General features: G+C 42.1%; 1 protein-coding gene across 2 annotated transcripts; it reads right to left on the minus strand.

The window, feature by feature from the left end:
- Positions 1 to 5,345: 5,345 nt before the first annotated feature.
- On the minus strand, positions 5,346 to 18,412 carry LOC112075258 (deleted in azoospermia-like). Of its 2 annotated transcripts, none has more exons than XR_002894948.2 (10): positions 17,719 to 18,210; positions 16,764 to 16,886; positions 16,596 to 16,687; positions 16,447 to 16,498; positions 16,276 to 16,342; positions 15,809 to 15,948; positions 15,430 to 15,510; positions 15,066 to 15,116; positions 7,819 to 7,921; positions 5,346 to 7,236 (listed from the first exon to the last, which is right to left on the minus strand). XR_002894948.2 is itself a non-coding variant. In XM_024142281.2 (10 exons), exons 1-9 carry the CDS (start codon positions 17,719 to 17,721, stop codon positions 7,851 to 7,853), a joined length of 645 nt encoding a protein of 214 aa, XP_023998049.1. In that variant the 5' UTR covers positions 17,722 to 18,412; the 3' UTR covers positions 5,346 to 7,236; positions 7,819 to 7,850. The 2 variants fall into 2 exon arrangements, 1 of the variants encoding a protein (XP_023998049.1); XM_024142281.2 differs by having other exon boundaries at positions 7,819 to 7,886; positions 17,719 to 18,412.
- Positions 18,413 to 19,060: the final 648 nt, after the last annotated feature.

Below are 19,060 nucleotides of genomic sequence, written 5' to 3' on the forward strand. Positions count from 1 at the left end.
CCCTCCCTTACTATTCACCCTCTATTCCATCCATCCCGTTCCCTCCATTCACCATCTATTCCTCCATCCCCATCATTCCCCTCCCATCCACATCCCTCCTCACATTCACCAATCTATTTCCCCATCCATCCCGTCCCCTAACTTGCACTCTATTCATCACATCCCGTTCCCTACGATTCACTACATTCACCATCTATTCCCTCCATCCCGTCCCTACATTCACCATCTATTCCCTCCATCCCGTCCCTACATTCACCATCTATTCCCTCCATCCCGTCCTTACATTCACCATCTATTCCCTCCATCCCGTCCCTACATTCACCTTCCTCACTCCTTTTCCTTACCATGTTTCTCTCCTTTCGTTTCCCCTCTGTCTATGTGTCTTTCATACAGTATCCCTCTCTCATCAATTTAGACATTCCCTTCCTTCCTGCCTCCATTCCTCCCCCACTCCCTCCCTCCCTTCCTCACCCACTCCCTCCCTCCCCACTCCCTCCCTTCGGTTCACATCTCCTATTGCTCTAACAGCAGAAGATGCTTTTCCCATAAAGTAGTCCAACCACATTCTCCACCAATCCTGTAAGAGACTGCTTCCGTTATTAGAAGACACAGATAAACTACAACCACACTGTACTCTGTGCCCTAGGCCTGTAAACACACTGTTTGTATGCTAGCTAGCACACAGGGAGAACATGAAGGTTAAAATAGGGCAGGAGGACAACACGCTTTTAATTGGTTCTACTGTTGAAGCTTTTAAAGGCCCAGTGCAGTCATTTTTATCTCAATATCAAATAATTTCTGGGTAACAATTAAGTACCTTACTGTTGTTATTTTTTTCACTTAAAATTGTACAAAAAAATAGCTTTTTAGCAAAGAGCAATTTCTCAAGCAACAATTTTGCTAAGACTGTCTGGGAGTGGTCTGAGTGAGGGGCCTAATTGGATGAGTGAGGGGCCTAATTGGATGAGCCTAATGCGAGGGATCTGTGACCTAAAAACGAGCTATTATTGACAGAGAGGTATGAAACTCTTTGTTATTGGTCTATTAAATTATACTGCTTGGTGATGTCACCAGGCAGGCCAAAACTCATGTGAACTTTTCAAACAGCTTACACTAAAATGACATTATCTTAATTTTCACAATATTATTCCAAGCTCAGTGTGAAAATATATATAAAATGTTTTTGACTGCACTGGGCCTTTAACTGGTTCTACTGTTGAAGCTTTTACCTGGTTCTACTGTCCTGTTCCAAGCTTTTAACTGGTTCTACTGTCCTGTTCCAAGCTTTTAACTGGTTCTACTGTCCTGTTCCAAGCTTTTAACTGGTTCTACTGTTCTGTTCCAAGCTTTTACCTGGTTCTACTGCCCTGTTCCAAGCTTTTACCTGGTTCTACTGTTCTGTTCAAGCTTTTACCTGGTTCTACTGTTCTGTTCAATCTTTTACCTGGTTCTACTGTTCTGTCCAAGCTTTTACCTGGTTCTTCCTGCTCTACCTGTGTGTGGTTTGAAGAGTTGGGCTTGTATGATGATGATGCACTGTGGTCCCTAATAACTGCTCAGCACTACCTGTGGAGATAAGTTACCCTTTAGCATCATCATCCTCCTATCACAAGGTTGAGGGGTGAGGCATCTAAACCACCACTAAAAAGAGTCCTTAGGAGCTGCAAGAGGACTGGGGTTTTAGGAGCTTTGCGCTGGGGTCTTTTTGTTGAAGTGTCATCATTTCAAGGAGCGAGCACACACACACTGGCAGACTTACCATTAGGCAGAAGAGGAAATTGCCTCAGGCCTCACATCATCAAGGGGCCTCAAGAGCCAGGCATATATAATTTAAATATAATTTCACAGCTTGAGGACCCCCCATCCTCCACTCTACCCAGAGTTCCTGTGCTTTGTTTCCATTGATATGATTGAAAACGTGACTTTCACTGAAATTAAGCTGCAGCAATGAGGCGTGTTCAGAGCAGAGAAAATAAAATAAAAAAATATCCAAAATTAATGCATTTCTTTCGCAAAAAGACAGGTACTGTACTGCTGATAATACTGCCATTGTCGTCAAGGCCCATGTCATACTCTTTCTGGCCAGACAGCATCAGATACATGAGCTACATATAGTAAGACAGAGGGGCGCTGTTTCGCTCGCTCCGATGCTTTCTCTCCGGTAAAATGGTTTCGGATGCTGGAATTATTTATTTTGGGATGAACCCGCAAAGGTAACCTACTTTTTGAAGTGATTTGTTTGACAATCAGATGAAAACATGAATGGTTGTGTTCATGGCACATTAAAAGGTAATACATTTTTACATTCTAGTAATATTGCAGACTCTCTTACTCAGGGATTCAAACCAGCAACCTTTCGGTTACTGGCCCAACGTTCTTACTGTAACTGCTGGCTACCTGCCACTATTGTATTTTTACAGTTAAATTACATCTTTATTATAAAACCATTTATAGTACTCCAAATCACTAAATCCACCAGTGCACGCACACACATACACACAGGCAGGCAGACAGACAAACAAACACTAAACTAGCATTAAATGACCAGCAAAGGAAGGAGGAATGAGGAAAGAGAGAGAACAGATAGAGAGACGAAGGTAGGGGGGCATCTCATTAGAGCTGCTCTCCTAACAGAGTGTTTTTAAATGACAGCGCAACCAAACACGGATTACACACGAGGATAATCCGTCTGTGCTGTGCCAACGCTCCTCTCTCGGCAATCTTCTGGGAAGCGCAAGGGTGCGGAGAAGCGCCATTTATCTGCCGCTGAGAGCGAGTGCGGGATAGGCACGCAGATGAGAAGATACACTAAATATAGAAGGAGATGCAAGGGAGAGGATGAAAAGAGAGAGGAAACGTAGGAGAAAATAAAATAAAAAAATCGCTCAGAGGGAGGCATGATCCCTGAAGAAATAAAATTTACCTAAACGGGTGTAGGCTATATAATGAATACGATTTTGCACTTAAGAGGAAAAACCTTCTTTGACATTCATGAATTGCCTGCAATCAATGTCATCCAATTCATTTCAATGTGTAGCCTAGCCTACTTTCCATGAATTGGACCAGAAGTATTGTGTAACACCAAGTCCTATGAATTTTTAGAAACGTTTAATTTGTGATGATTTAAAAACCTTAAAAAGGCCCATTGCAGTCAAACGTTATTTACCTGTATTTTATATATATTTCCACACTATGAGGTTGGAATAATAGTGTGACATTCTGAAAATTATGATAATGCCATTTTAGTGTAAGAGCTGTTTGAAAAGACAGGCTAAAATTCCATCCCTGAAATTTCAGGCTGTCTGGTGACATCACCTGGTGGTAAATTAGTTAATAGACCAATAAGAGAGTTACAAACCTCTGCCAATAACAGCGAGTTTTCTGTTTTCCCCTCCTTACTCAGACCACTGCCAGACAGTCCTAGCAAAATTCTTGCTTGAGAAATTGCTATTTGTTAAGAAGCTATTTTTATTTCTGGTTGACCATTTTGATTGAAAATAATCACATTAAGGTACTTAATTGTTGCTCAGAAACTATTTGATATTGAGATAAAAACGGCTGCATTGGGCCTTTAAGAAAAACGCCAAAGGCAAATTGCACGAGTTTGCATGACACATGGAGTGCGCCTGTGGGTTTGCCTTTTTGCTCCTGCACGCTCACCGCACGTGGCGAACTGCTTGGTGCGCATTATAACGATGGCAGTTTAGCAAACGGGAAATTATACATGACAGGTCGCTTACGCACGGAATCACTCTCTCCACATTTCCCCCATTCACTCCATCTCTCCAGCTGCGCTTGACACAATTTACTCTGTCACGAATATCTGGGMTTTAGCCTCTGCTTGGAATACAAACCACACATAGTATCTGGCACAGGCATCACAATCAACATAATACAGGAGACAAGACTCGTTTAGGCAACAGGTTTTGGCATAACGTAAGTACAGACTATTGGAGAGAATTGGTGGGTTGGTAACCGTTGTGACCCGAACTTGTGCTGTGCCCATCAAACGAGCCCGTGTATATGGGATCCATCAGGCTACTTCCCCCGCCGTCAAAAAAGTTAACGCTGCACAGTTAGCCTAAACACGTCTCATAAAACATCTCCCAAGATTTATGTTTTGTATTTGAGGCCCGAGAGACGTTGCCACTAAAACATAAACACATTCTGAGAATACTTGGTTTCATCTAGGAACATAACACCCGTGAACTCTGACCAACATTTCCATAATCTCAATTCATAAACATATTTTATTTGTTTTTAGAGTAGACAAACAAAAGGTAGCCTACCGTTTGGAATCACCCGTAAGAGAAGTCTCTCGACAGTCAGGACGCATGCGCAAGCAATGTGCTCATGTTTTTACACGGTCACCGACACACAAACTCGAACTTTCTGTGGTGTCTTCACCTTGAGCGCATGTCTGTCAATCCCCTGTCCTCTGCGTGATCACCCCGGTTGACGAGCCACGAACAGCCGTTAAGGTCATGCTGCTCCGGTAACGGGAAATCCCGAATCCTCCCTCTGACAACTGTACGGTACTGTATCTCTCCGGCAGCCCGATGCGCGTGATAAGTGTGTGAGGAGTTCTCTCCCTCCCTCCCTATATCTCCCTCTGTGTGCGAAAGCATCGGGGAAGTCTGCCTTTCCATTTCCCTCTGCTTATTGAACAGTCGCAGAAGGCTGATTTAACATWCAAGGAGGGAAGATTAAGAGTGGATGTGAAGAAGATGCCACAGAGACTGTAAAAGTCAAGCTTAAGTACTTAATCAGAACTACCATAGGAGTGTGCTACAGCAAATGCTTTATGTTCATTTGTGGGGAAATTGAGATTGTGTGTGTTGTCTGGGTTCAGTTGGTCATGGACAAGTGTTTTTATGGTAAGGAGTTCAAATCTGTGTTATAAGGGGGTCAACGTGTGTGTTTGTGAGTGTGTGTCCAGGGTGTCTGGGATTCATGTTAGACAGCGGTCAACACTGTAAATTCATTTTTCATAAGGCCTATCCAGACAGCTCCATAATTCAGAGCAGTCTGTCTGTCGGGGGGCAGTCACACCATCATACTGCTGTTTGTAAGAACAAAATGGTCTGTGACAGAAAATTATGGTCAGTTATGTTGCCATGACAGAAAGTCAGCTCTGACCAACCAGCAGCCACTTCTGGGGTGTATGCCGAATCAGAGGGACTAATCTGAATTTGTCCAATAATACATTGTTTTCCGTTGCAAAATGTTTTGCTAAGGTGTGCACTAACAAATACATTGCAGGTACACAGACAAAAAAATAACCACCCCGGGTCACAAATTGTACCTTCACCAAATCCTAACAAATAAAACAAAGCTGACTAAAGTTAGGGCCAGCTTCATACTTTAATTGACCGTAGCAAAATCGTTAGGCATGTCTGCTCTTTGGATCACACTCTGGGTCTTGACCAACTTCAGATGTCAATCAGTCCACAGTGAAGACAGAGCAGCTATGCAACAGTAAACAGATCAATATTTCAGAAACAGTGTACTCTTCTGGGAAAAAACTCCAAGGGTTATAATACAAAGAAGGATCAATGAGTTAGCCAGCTAACTTTCACAAACAACCAGAAATAACTATAGATTGTCTGGTTCATTATAACAAAGCTAAACTTAGATGTGTGTTTGTGGTTGTTGAGCCAATTCCAAGCTTATCTTTCAAAAAAACAAATAGAAAGGTATTTGGGAAAGACTGGCTTACAAGACAAAGACAGGGAGTCAACACATTTCTCTCAACTGATCTATCAAAGAATAAATATATTGAAATGCAAAATGTGTTTATCTATTTTAAATGCAACCAGTTAACCCGTCGGGCTGAAAAGTGATTAGAATCAAACTGAAAATATAGTATTAATGCGTCATAAACATATCAAATCACACCTCTAAAAAAAAGAGCTAAACATTCTTACAAAACACACTTTGTCAACAAATCAATCAGTGCAACAACAACAAATATATAAAGTGAACTTTAAGAGAACTTCAACCAGTAGTGATGGAACGCATTGCTGTTAGTTATGTCCTTCATTTCAGAGTGAATTAAAACAGGTTTCCCGACCCAGGCTGCTGGGCTGCATTATAAAAGTAGTTTATCAACACCGTCAGGTGAAATTGACTCAATGATTTTCCTCTTGGCGACGTACTGCAAGAGCTGGAACCGTCTAAGAAACATTGGCCACAGGATGCATAACTTAAGAAACGGCAACACTCAAAGGCCTCGGTGCCAAATAACACCATATTCCCTATAGTTCACTACTGTTGCTCAGGGTTCTAGTCAAAAGTAGTGCACTAAATAAGGACAAGGGTAACATGTGGTACGCAGCCTAAGAAACATTGGCCACAAAAGGATTCATAACTTTGTAAACAGCAACACTGGAGATGATATCAGTGCATCCCAATTGTAAATACACTAACATCGAATCAATTAACCCCTCAACAAAAAAAGCAGGCAGGCACTTCTAATTCACTGAAGTGAATCGAAATAAAAAGGTGATTTAAGTAGCTTAAGAAAGGAACCTGTCAAGAAATTATATAAAAGAGCACTAAGGCAACAGGAGCGCCTGAAAAATAATGTGCCAGTGTTGTGCCCAATTCTGCCCACAATAATTTGATGCATTCGTTTCTTAAATCAGAGGAATATGGGGATGGAATCATGAATTAATAATAGAAAAAGTCAAAATCAACACACTATTCTAAAGGCTAATTTGTTGTATTACAAATCTATGTACAGAAGCCCAGCAAAAAGCTTACACCCAAACAAACTGACATTAAAAAACTTTCAACATAAATAGTCAAACATAAAATATAAATATGCACAGATGAGCTTAAAACTATTTTCTTTTTGGGGGTTATCAAAACCAACCACCCCCCCACACACAAAAAAAAAAAGACAGACACCAAGCGTTGCTCTGTGCTGTAAACAAGCTGAAGCTCCAAAATCCCTTCCGCTCTTCCCTGTGTGACAGTGTTCGGGATGGGTTGAAAGCGGTCCAAGCGCCAGGACCATGGTCCTTGCCAAGTCAAACACGGAGCACGGTCAGTGACCACGCCCATCGGGTGCAGGTGCAAGTGTTGAGCCGCCGCGGTCGGGTCTCAAAGTGAGCAAGAGATGTCGTAGAGAGAAAGCATCCTGAAAGTGTATATTTTTAAAGTCTATTGCTGCTAGCTCTCTAATGGCCAGGATGTCACCTTCTGATCCAGTCTGCATGGAGACGTCGCCCCCTTGTGGTGGAGAGGAATAACAAGCATTCAGTCAACTATCAGCTAGGATTCTAGAGCTTTTTCCCAATGGGAGAATATTCATTGCATTTATTTTATTCCTCGCGTCCTTTCCACGCCTCCTTCTCAAAACCCATTGGGTTACCTTGTCCTCAAATTGCATTGGAAAAGAAGACCTGAGGGGCAGGACCTTGGTCCATCTCCTCCAATTTGATTGAGAAGGAGGCAAGGAGATAGGATGCGAGGAATCGCAAGACAAATTGAGACTGTCCACATAGTCTGACAACTAGAGGAAAGAGAATAGAGTATGTTCCTCAAGATGGACATATTCTGCCATCCTCCCTGACAATACACAGACAAACTACAGATAAGTCACTAATTGAGCATTCGAATCAGCATTTTGAACACTTGCTCCACAATCACTAATTACTTAGAAATGACTGAAGACTGGAGGGAGAACAATTGAGATGAATTGTAAGAACAATGAAGAGATGGAGAAAGACTTGATAGAAATGGCAGATGAGATACAGGAGGGAGGGGGAAGATGGGTAAATCAGGAAGGTCTGAGTGTGTGTGTTCGTTCACCTGGTACAGCAGGAGGGTCAGTGGGCTGTGGACTACAGCAGAGTCTGGACTCCGCAGTCCACAAAGTTCTGGAAACGGGGCATCACATCACATAATGAGCCGGCTGAAACAACAGTGAACCTTAACACAGGAACTACTACAGCAAACACACCCTTGGGAGAAAATCAGTCATCCTTAGCCAACACATGAATTACTGCAAATAATGATACACACTGGCAGGCAGATGGTCGATATTATATTCGCTTAAAGCACTCACACCAACATGACAATATAGGCTTTACCCAACATTGCCTCCTAGTAGCCATTACTTGATCAGATGACAGAATACACATCAGGGATGGGCAACTGGTTGCCTGGAAACTTGACGTTGAATTGCATTGAATTATACGTCGGGCTGAAATGAGCATTTGAGTCGGGACATTTTTCCTGTCACGACTTCTACAAGTCAGAATGTTGAATAAAATTATATTTTAACATACTTTACAGGTTGTCCGTGTGGTTCGTCCATTTGGCAGTAGGAATGTGAGACAATATATCCACAGGAAAGTATAATTACATCAACGTTTCAAAGCACTGGTAGTACATTCAGATTTTGATCACCTGAAGCATGCGCAGAACCATGTAAAACACAGACACGAGCTCTGCAAGTATGCATGCGTCTCGTGCATGTATTTTATTTTATTTTTTATTTATTTTTTACTTGTGCACCCGCTTCAGTTGATAAATCTGAACGCACTACCAGCGCTTTGAAAAGTTGATGTAATTATACTTTCCTATGGATATACAGTGCATTCATAAAGTATTCAGACCCCTTCCCCTTTTCCACATTTTGTTACGTTACAGCCTTATTCTAAAATKGATTAAATACATGTTTCCCCCTCACCAATCTACACACAATACCCCATAATGTCAAAGTGAAAACAGGTTTAGAATGTTTAAAAAACAAAAAAAACATACCTTATTCACATAAGTATTCAGACCCTTTGCTTTAAGACTCCAAATGGAGCTCAGGTGCATCCTGTTTCCATTGATCATCCTTGAGATGTTTCTACAACTTGAGTCCACCTGTGGTAAATTCAATTGATTGAACATGATTTGGAAAGGCACATACCTGTCTATATAAGGTTCCAAAGCTGGCAGTGAATGTCAGAGCAAAAACCATGCCATGAGGTCGAAGGAATTGTGCGTTGAGCTCCGAGACAGGATTGTGTCGAAACACAGACCTGGGAAAGGATACCAAAACATTTCTGCAGCATTGAAGGTCCCCAAGAACAGTGGACTGGCCTCTATCATTCTTAAATGGATGAAGTTTGGAACCACCTAGATTCTTCCTAAAGCTGGCCGCCCAGCCAAACTGAGCAATCGGGGGAGAAAGGCTTGGTTAGGGAGGTGACCCCGATCCCGATGGTCACTCTGACAGAACTCCAGAGTTGCACTGTGGAGATGGGAGAACCTTCCAGAAGGACAACCATCTCTGCAGCACACCAATCAGGCCTTTATGGTAGAGTGGCCAGACGGAAGCCACTCCTTAGTAAAAGGCACGACAGCCCATTTGGTTCTCTGGTCTGATGAAACCAAGATTGAACTCTGGCCTGAATGCCAAGTCTGGAGGAAACCTGGCACCATCTCTACGTTGAAGCATGGTGGTGGCATCATCATGCTGTGGGGATGTTTTTCAGCGGCAGGGACTGGGAGACTAGTTAGGATCGAGGCAAAGATGAACGGAGAAAAGTACAGAGAGATCCTTGATGAAAACCTTCTCCAGAGTGCTCAGGACCTCAGAACTGGGGCGAAGGTTCGCCTTCTTACAGGACAACGATCCTAAGCACACAGCCATGACAATGCAGGAGTTGCTTCGGGACAAGTCACTGAATGTACTTGACTGRCCCAGCCTCAGCCTGGATTTGAACCCAATCTAACATCTCTGGAGATACCTGAAAATAGCTGTGCATCGACGCTCCCCATCAAACCTGACAGAGCTTGAGAGGATCTGCAGAGAAGAATGGGAGAAAGTCCCCAAATACAGGTGTGCCAAGCTTGTAGTGTCATACCCAAGAAGACTCGAGGCTGTAATCACTGCCAAAGGTGCGTCAACAAAGTACTGAGTAAAGGGTCTGAATACTTTTCTAAATGTTATTTTTCAGTTTTTCAAATGTAATACATTTGCAAAAATTTCTAAAAACATGTTTTTGCTTTGCCATTATGGGGTATTGTGTGTAGATTGAGGGGGGAAAACAATTTAATCTATTTTAGAATAAGGCTGTTACGTAACAAAATGTGGTAAAAAGTCAAGGGGTCTGAATACTTTCTGAATGCCTACTGCCAAATAGACCAACCGCACAGACAATCGGTAAAGTACATAATAAATATAATTTTATTCAACATTCTGGCTTGTAGAAGTCGTGAGACTAAATGAAAATTTCTGCCCAACGTAAAATTCAACGCCGGGTTTCCAGGCAAGGCAACTGGCGGTCCGTGGGGAACTCAGTCGGGGTCTTAACTTTCTGTTGAGAGTTAAAATAGTGGTGTAATTATTATGGGGGGGATTGTGCGCCAGCTGTTGTTCTCTTGTTTTGTTAATTATCCCATGTCAGCTAACATTTTTTAGAAGTTAGTCTAGACAGCTGTCGAATTACCGACCGGGGGACCCCCCCACCATTTTTTTTTGTCACTCTCATTCAGATATCATATTAAAAACTGCAAACATAGGTCTCCCGAGTGGCGCAGCAGTCTAAGGCACTGCATCACAGTGTTGCGGCGTCACTACAGCCTGGGTTCGATCCCAGGCTGTGTCACAACCGGCCATAACTGGGAGTCCCATAGGGGGGCGCACAATTGGTCCAGCGTCACCCTGGTTAGCGGAGGGTTTGGCCGGTAGGGCGCTACTTGGCTCATAGCCCTCTAGCAACTCCTTGTGGTGGACCAGGCGCCTGCAGGCTGACTTCCGGTCGTCAGTTGAACAGTGTTTCCTTCGACACGGCTGGCTTCTGGGTTTGGCAGGTCATGTTTCGGAGGACGCATGACTCAACCTTCGCCTCTCCTAAGCCCGTTGGGAAGTTGCAGCGATGAGACAAGATCGTAATTGGATTACAATTGGATATCACGAAATTGGGGACTAAAGGGGGTAACATTTTTATATAATTACATTTTTTTTAAACAATTATGCTAACATTTCTCTCCAACCATGGCAAAATGTGTAGAATTGCAGTAAATTAACAGTAAAAYGCCCCTCCAACAACACTTCTCTTAGGACCCACAAAAGGCTAGGGCCGGGTCTGACATTAACTTTTTTATCAACTTTTTTWAACTTGTTATAACGCTGAAGTCACTTGTGTCAACAAACAAACAAAAAAGGTCCATTAACACCATATGCCAAAAGGGTGAACTTGAAAATGAGTGAAATACATAGGAGGGATCTGAAATCATTTTCTGTGCTTGCCCATAAGACCACGTGTCAAACTCGTTCCACAGAGGGTGTCCACAGGTTTTCCTCTCCCTTTTACTTAACTGATGAATTAAGGTCACTGATTAGTAAGGAACTCCCTTCACCTGGTCATCTTGGGCTTAATTGAGAGGAAAAGCTAACACTAGGCCCTCCATGGAATGAGTTTGACACCCCTGCCATAGACAATGTTATCACCCCTTAACGGCCATCCAAAATAATGTACAAAAAAACAAAATAAATAAAAAGGACTGCTACATTTAGCTGGCATGTTCCAGGAGGGACGAGAGGAATCATGACATTGACAAAATACATTTAGTGGAGCCAAATCTTTTCGAATAGCCTATTCCACTCTGGCTTTCTGTGGTACCAACGAGATGTTATTAGCCCATATGGCCTTCTGTGGTACCAACGAGATGTGTAGTAGCCCATATGGCTTCTGTGGTACCAACGAGATGTTTAGTAGCCCATATGGCTTTCTGTGGTACCAACGAGATGTGTAGTAGCCCATATGCCTTCTGTGTACCAACGAAGATGGGTAGTAGCCCATCTGGCTTTCTGTGGTATCATCGAGATGTGTAGTAGCCCATATGGCTTTCTGTGGTACCAACGAGATGTGTAGTAGCCTAGGCCTATCTGGCATTCTGTGTGTCTGTGTGCTCCAAAGCGTGCAGATGGAGCGAGTGACAGTCAATGAGCCTCGCTGCAGTGCAACTCTGCTGTCCTCAGAACTGGATAAGTATAAACTCATTCACATTTTCCCCCTTCATCCTCCTCTCTTATTTAGGCCTAGGCTGCTATATGCGTTGTAGGTAGGTTGCACACTGCTAGGCTAATATGGAAATAGGCCTTGRCCAACTACGCATATATTTCATAAGCTTTCCTCAGCTTTCCTCAGCTGTAGCCATAGTTCTCTTTTCATAGTTCTCTTTTCACTCATTAGATTTTTCCATCTTGGTATTTTTTCTCAATTTCATTTGTCATTCAAATATATTTGTCATTCAAAATAAATCTGTGAATGAGAATAGCATATTACGGTGGAAATTACAAGATTATGTTATAATGCTGTTATTGCATCAAACAGTTGTTTTATGCAACAGAATAAGGGGTTGTTAGAACACTCATCTGTGTGTGTTCTACTGAGGATGGGCCTCTAGAATATTTACAATGTCTTTGGGTGATACCACATTCCAGAGCATGAGTTAATGTTTCTGTTCTATAGAGTACCAGGGAGAGATGACTCTAGGGCCAGACCCTGGTCTCTACACAATGAGATACTGTCTGCTGTGAATTATAAGTATCTTTCACACAAATCTTAATCTTGTGACACATTCCATACATCTGTTGTTTGTCATGTAGACTGAAAGAGGATGTACTYTGCTATAAAATACTGTGGCTCAAACCAGCTGGTTGAGTTCTCAGTGATCACCTCCAGGGGTGATCCATTACTGTACTAATTAAATAATAAAGTTTCATTATTTTGAGGAAATATAAAAGTCTCTCCTTTTGATTACAATAATTCCACCACAATAGACTCCGGTGTTCATAATTATTCTCATTTATAAGCAATTTTAGGACAAACATTTTTTTAGAATAATTTGGAAAAAACTTGTCATAACTTTAATTCGTCTTAAAGCTTTTATGATATTTCAGTTAGTAGGACAAGAATTTTGGTTGTTGGGTTCACTATGGCAAGGACAGATTTTTTTTCTGCCAGATGCATGCATCATTACTGTCTAACGCTTTGCTTAACTGTAAGGTTTGTTCAAATTTCTCATTMGATTTTTATATCTTGCTATTGTTTCTTCTCTCTCGCTCTCATTTTTACCTTAGGCCTCCCATGTGGGGTTATTCAAAAGCAACATAAAACTTTGAAACATCTAAAGGAGTTCATTGTTTGATCATGAAATCTAGCATGCATTAAACTAAAAGTGTCTTAAAACCCTTTAGAACCAATAGTGGTGGTCAACGACCTTGCTTTAAAATTGCTATAGCGGCCGCGAATGGCCTTGTTTTTCTAACAATAATATCTGTCTATTGCAAAATGAACTTGCTAACAAACTGTTGTCATATTCGCATGGCTGTTGTCATCAACCAGAAACAGGGTATGCTGTCATTTGACTTTAGAAAAAAATACACAAAAATAAAACGTATTTACTCCAAATGACGGCGCCGAAGCAACGACGACTTTTCACTGTGGAAGAGGCTGTATCCATGTTGGTTTGTGATAAGGATTTCGGACACGTACTTGCACTTGGAAAGCGATGATGTCGAGGTGAGTAAAATAAGTAAACAGCACATATACGTTTGGTGTTGTTGTTTGATGCTGTGAAACTTGGGGAATAGCCAATCCTTTCATGATCACTTGGTTGGTACAGCAAGTACAGGCGAGCAGGAGATCCAACGGTTGCTCTCTGACTCATGGAAATAGTTGCAGTKTTTGGCTGTATATAGATATACATTCTCTCAAATGTKGTGCACAAATTTGTTTACATCCCTGTYAGTGAGCATTTCTCCTTTGCCAAGATAATCCATCCACCTGACAGGTGTGGCATATCAAGAAGCTGATTAAACAGCATGATAGTTACACAGGTGCACCTTGTGCTGGGGACAATAAAAGGCCACTAAAATGTGCAGTTTTGTCACAATGCCACAGATGTCTCAAGCTTTGAAGGAGCGTGCAATTGGCATGCTGACTGCAGGAATGTCCACCAGACCTGTTGCCAAATAATTGAATCTTAATTCCTCTACCGCGGACCACGTGTAACCACACCATCCCAGGACCTCCACATCCAGCTTCTTCACCTGCGGGATCATCGGAGACCAGCCAAACGGACAGCTGATGAAACGGTGGGTTTGCACTGTCAGAAACAGTCTCATGGAAGCTCATCCGAGTGTTCCTCATGAGATCCATTGTCGTGCCATTTATCCCTCGCCATCACCTCATGTTTCAGCATGATAATGCATGAGTGTTAATCGTTTTTTTGGGGATAGTGAGGGTCTTTACACAATGAACGACAAAATGAGTGTTATTCTTATTGACATGAATGTGGTGTCATATTAAAGAAGAGATTGTGCTCTTTAAAAAACTAGGTTAATTGTTATTTGTTTTTGCACAAGGTACGTTTGTTTGAAATTCTGAGTATTCTACAACAGCAGCCTAAAATTMTATTGGGATCTAAAGGGTTAATAGGCCAAGTCAGATTCATATCAAATGGACAGAAAAAATACCATTTGGGCTTCTATAACGATAAGACATCGGAGTGTTCCCTATAAAAACAGACTTCGGCTATTGGCCCTTATCATTCGAGAGAAAAATATAGATTTAGCACTGCTTTAGGAAGAATCTTAGCTCTATCTACATTGTTGTCTTGCTTTGTGTAAATATAAAATATTTATTGAAATAGGCAATAGCAAATGGGAATATAGCCATAGCCACAGCCCTGCTGTGTGCTGCCTGATCCAATTCTGATTGGAGTAATTGTTTCATATTGTGATTTTTWATTTTTTTTAACTTGTCAATTCGGACAACTTAAATCTATATTCTGGTTGTCCAACATTTTATTATTATATATATATTTTTTTACTTGTCCCGGACAAGCGGACGAGCCCTGGCATGTATGGGTATGGAACTCATGATGAGTTTAGATTTTTTGTGTCCCCACCCCCATCAAAGTTGCCCATCCCTGATACAGATAGATGGTAAAAACATCACATCTACATAGCTTTTCCAATCAGTTAAAATAAAATATTGGGAATGCATCTTAGCAGTTTGCAAAAAGTAGTCATTCAGAGGAAGTGTCACCTGGTTGATGAGCCGTGTCCTCTGCTCCCCAGTCCAGTGTGGTGAGGCGTACTGGGAGAGGAGAGCAGGAGTCAAAAGGTCAATACATACATGTCTAAAATGCACCCTTTTCCTCAATAAGTTATATGGGGAGAGGAACAGGTGGGAGTGTGTTTATCATGCTATGGTACAGTATTAAAGCAGATGTATGTGTGTGGTCTCTAGCATGTCATGCATGTATATTAGTTTGGATTAGTGTTGATGCGGAATGTGTCATGTTGTAGTGCATGTTTTCATACCAAACGCCACTAGGAGTTCTCCACGGAACAATACATTTATTCAATGAATACGTTATCTGCCTGCATGAGTGTGTTTGTTTGTTTACCTGGTACGCGTACGCGGTTTGTGAGTAGCTCATGGGCATCTGTGGAATCATGACTCCTGGAAAGCCGTTGTACGAGTAAGGCTGAGAAGAGAGGAAGGAGAAAACCGCAGTGTCAAAGGTAGATGTACGCAAAGTTCTATCTGCAACGTTCCACAATGTTTGCCTACTGAACATGGCCCTGGTGTGCTGGGCGGGCAGGTTGGGGTTGGTGCACTTTTGGGACCACTATTAGTCCTAAAGTGTGAACTGATTCAAGCCCATCTTGCAACACAGTGCTTGTGTCCCAAATGGCGCCCTGGTCAAAAGTAGTGCACTTCATAGGGAATAGGGTGACATTTAAGACACAACCAGTGGCTTTGGGGTGATGACAGGGCCATACCTGGAAGTAGGGATTGCCGCCATTGAGTACAGGTGAAGGCTGAGCCATGCCCCCGCCCATAGGAGAGCAGCAAGTGCAGTAGATGTACTGGGAGGGGGTTAACCAGGGGGCCTGACCAACCAGGTGAGACGGCATGGAACCTGGGCGGGTAAACAAATAAACAAACCTTCGTCCGCATTCTAGGCTGACTATAATTAAAGACACATGCCAGGTCTCACAATGGGTGTTTGACATTTCAACTAACCACTAATAATTTGATATAGCAATTTATGGCCGACTGCAGTCGATCTGGCATGCAACCATTGGTTGGTGCAATGTCTGCAATGTGGTCGACGTAAAACACGTTTAGCCACAACCCAGACTTCCGTTGTGGCAATGGAGTACCAAAGGCAAGGAGCAGAAGACATAAGAAAATGTTGAGACTAAGACATATCAATGGACCAAATGCACACAAGCAACACACTCACGTGAGCTCCTTTCCTTCATGATTGCTGGACCCAGCTTGAGTTTCCTCCCTTTAAAACTGATCTGTTGCTACAGAGTAAACATGGTGAAGACGAAACACATTAGCTTGTGAGTAGAGTGAAGGCAGAGTTTGAAAGACTTGAATGTGACCATGTTAAATAAATGACTCTTACTTCAACGATGGTTTGGATGTCGACGTCTTCATTGAAGTAAACAAATCCATAACTACACAAAGCCAAAGAGTGACATTGTTCCATAAGACAATGTTTACGGGGATGCACTTTTCTTGAATAAAGGTGAAGCCTACTAATTTGGGACTTACCCTTTGCAGATACCTCCACGGTAAGTGATGATTTTCACTTCCTTCACGGCACCAAATCTCGCAAAGAAGTCCCGGATTTCGTTCTCATCCACCTAGAAAGGACAATATGAGCAAGTTAGATGATGACGATGTATCCCAATCCGTTTGGAAATGATTTGAGCTACTCACCTTCATGTCGATTCCTCCAACAAAAAGTGTGTTGGGAGTCATTTCACCTTCAGGTAAAATATAACCATTTGACAGCTTCAAACTTGTGGAAGTCTGACATCCGTTTCTCTGTTTCTGGATATCCTGGAAGAAATTAAAGTAGCTAGACATTGGTCATACCAGTTGCCTTTCACTTTTCTACAACTTCCAATCACAACATGCTCAAGTGGGCAGAAAGATTGTAGCCATCTCAGAGTAAGCCTCATCATCAGATGGAGAATCTATTGATCCAGCTGGCTAGCTCAATCACAGGTGAAAGGAATTAGTTATACCCTGTGCTCAACCATTCTATCCAGGATTAGAACGTCAAAAAGGCAAGGGGAACTCTCAGAGGGCAATCCACTTCTATTTCAGCCATCAGGGTACTGTCATTGTCCACCCTTTCCCGGCCAGTTAGTTCCTAACTAACTTACCTATAGAAAAACTTGATTAGCTAAAGTTAACAATACCAAATTATTATTATTCATGTGACAAAAATAGCTAGTTTGCCAGCCAGGTAATGAACGATTGCCTATCTTGGATGGCCGGGCCCTAGCTTACTAGCGTAACAAAGACACAGAGGAGCAACTAACTTTAGCTAGCTAGGTACGTTATGTTATTAACTAGAAACGTGGTCGTTTATTGGAGGGAAAATTATTAACTAGTTAACTAAAAGACCTAGCTATAATGTTATGAGCTGAATTTATCAAGCACGAGAACAGGCGATACACTTCGTTCATGTTAAGTATTTTTAACTTGCTAGCTAACCTAGAAATGTGATATATAGCTTGCTGTCTTTAGCTAACTCACTCCTGAGAAATTGGACAGCGATTTTTTTCTCTCACACTCGCTGTGGTCGAGGGTGATTTATTCCTTACTTAAAAATTATACATATGTTTGGGTCATTCTCAAAACACAGATGTAGCTAGCTACTCACCATTTCTAAAACCGTTAAAACAGAATAAATGAAACACACTGCCGCGCAAACTTTCCCCACCTGAAGTGCACGAAAAAACGTTGAACCGATTGTCAAAAGCGATGCGCCACGCGCAAGCTTACATTTGCTGAACCTAATTGGGATGTTCCAAAAAGTACATTGGTTGCTTTTGTGTGTTTTTATTCTGTTGTTTTTTACGCGTAATTTCGTTACGAGTAAAACTTTGTTTTAAAGGGGTTTATTTGGGTGTATTTTGGGGTGTATTCTTTAAATAATGACATCTGATATCAAGCGTCTAGATTTCATCTCCCTCCGCAAATAAAATATAATGAACCAGGCTCGAACCCTCAACCATCTAGTCCGAAGTCCAACGCGCTGTCGACTGTGCCACAAAAGCATCCTCCAGTGGCAGATTCTATATCCGCCCTTATACAGAGTCGTTACACTACTCCCTCCTTTCAAATAGCGCGTCCTCGCTAGCCTGCGACTCAACGTCTTATAGGAACGCGCTCACCGGTCAAGCACACGCACAGTCGTGGATGCAAGGTCCGATCACTTCTGACACCAATGTAATGAAACAGCAGGGAGCAGGTCTCGAACCCTCGACCTTCTAGCCCGAAGTCCAGCGGGCTATCGACTGTGCTGCAAAAATCATGCTCAAGCGGCAGAGTCGATATCCACGCTTATAAATCCAGGGTTGTTACAATAAGTTTCACAAAGATCAAGAATGTAGCTCACGTTAGCTGTTTAAAGTGTGTGAAAGTATAGGATTGTTCACAAATGGCGCCTGTGTTGACATTCAGCAGCAGCTCCATTGCAACAAATAACTAATTAACTACAATGTGACATTAAGTACAGTTATCAAATCCATTCCTTTGATGACATTTAGCTAATCATAGTTAGGTCATGATCAATCGAGCTACCACATGATATTGCTGAGGGAGAGTAAAATCAAAGATTTTTTACAACTAACCCAAGATAGACCATAACCTGACGTTTCCAATGAGCAAATTAATCATACTGGGCAGAACAAGGAAGAAGATGGGCAGAGCCAAGCACGCGCTATTGAGATCCTATTTGCGCGTTCCAGCATTTATTTGGACATTCCCGTTAGGGAACGCCTACTATGTCAAGTGCGCGGGTGCAATAACTCAATTCGCCCTTGCACTCATAAACGCATTTTTTTGGTAACTTTGGCAAAGGGTAAAGTCCACAAAATGCACTTCACTCTGTTTGTTACAGATTGTAGTTTTGGAAATAGAAAACTGTATGGACATCAAATGTTTAATCGGTGAGAAAATTGGCAGAATCTTAGCAAAAATCAATTTCGCTCCATCATCTC

Source organism: Salvelinus sp. IW2-2015, unplaced genomic scaffold (assembly GCF_002910315.2).
Source record: "Salvelinus sp. IW2-2015 unplaced genomic scaffold, ASM291031v2 Un_scaffold3050, whole genome shotgun sequence".
Lineage (NCBI taxonomy): Eukaryota > Metazoa > Chordata > Actinopteri > Salmoniformes > Salmonidae > Salvelinus > Salvelinus sp. IW2-2015.

What these genes read in the sequence shown, in the direction of transcription:
- LOC112075258 (XM_024142281.2), bottom strand. An exon ending in TTGGAGGAATCGACATGAAG is followed by an intron (nt 16,688 to 16,763) that starts GTGAGTAGCTCA and finishes TGTCCTTTCTAG; the next exon opens with GTGGATGAGAACGAAATCCG. An exon ending in CGTGGAGGTATCTGCAAAGG is followed by an intron (nt 16,499 to 16,595) that starts GTAAGTCCCAAA and finishes GGCTTTGTGTAG; the next exon opens with TTATGGATTTGTTTACTTCA.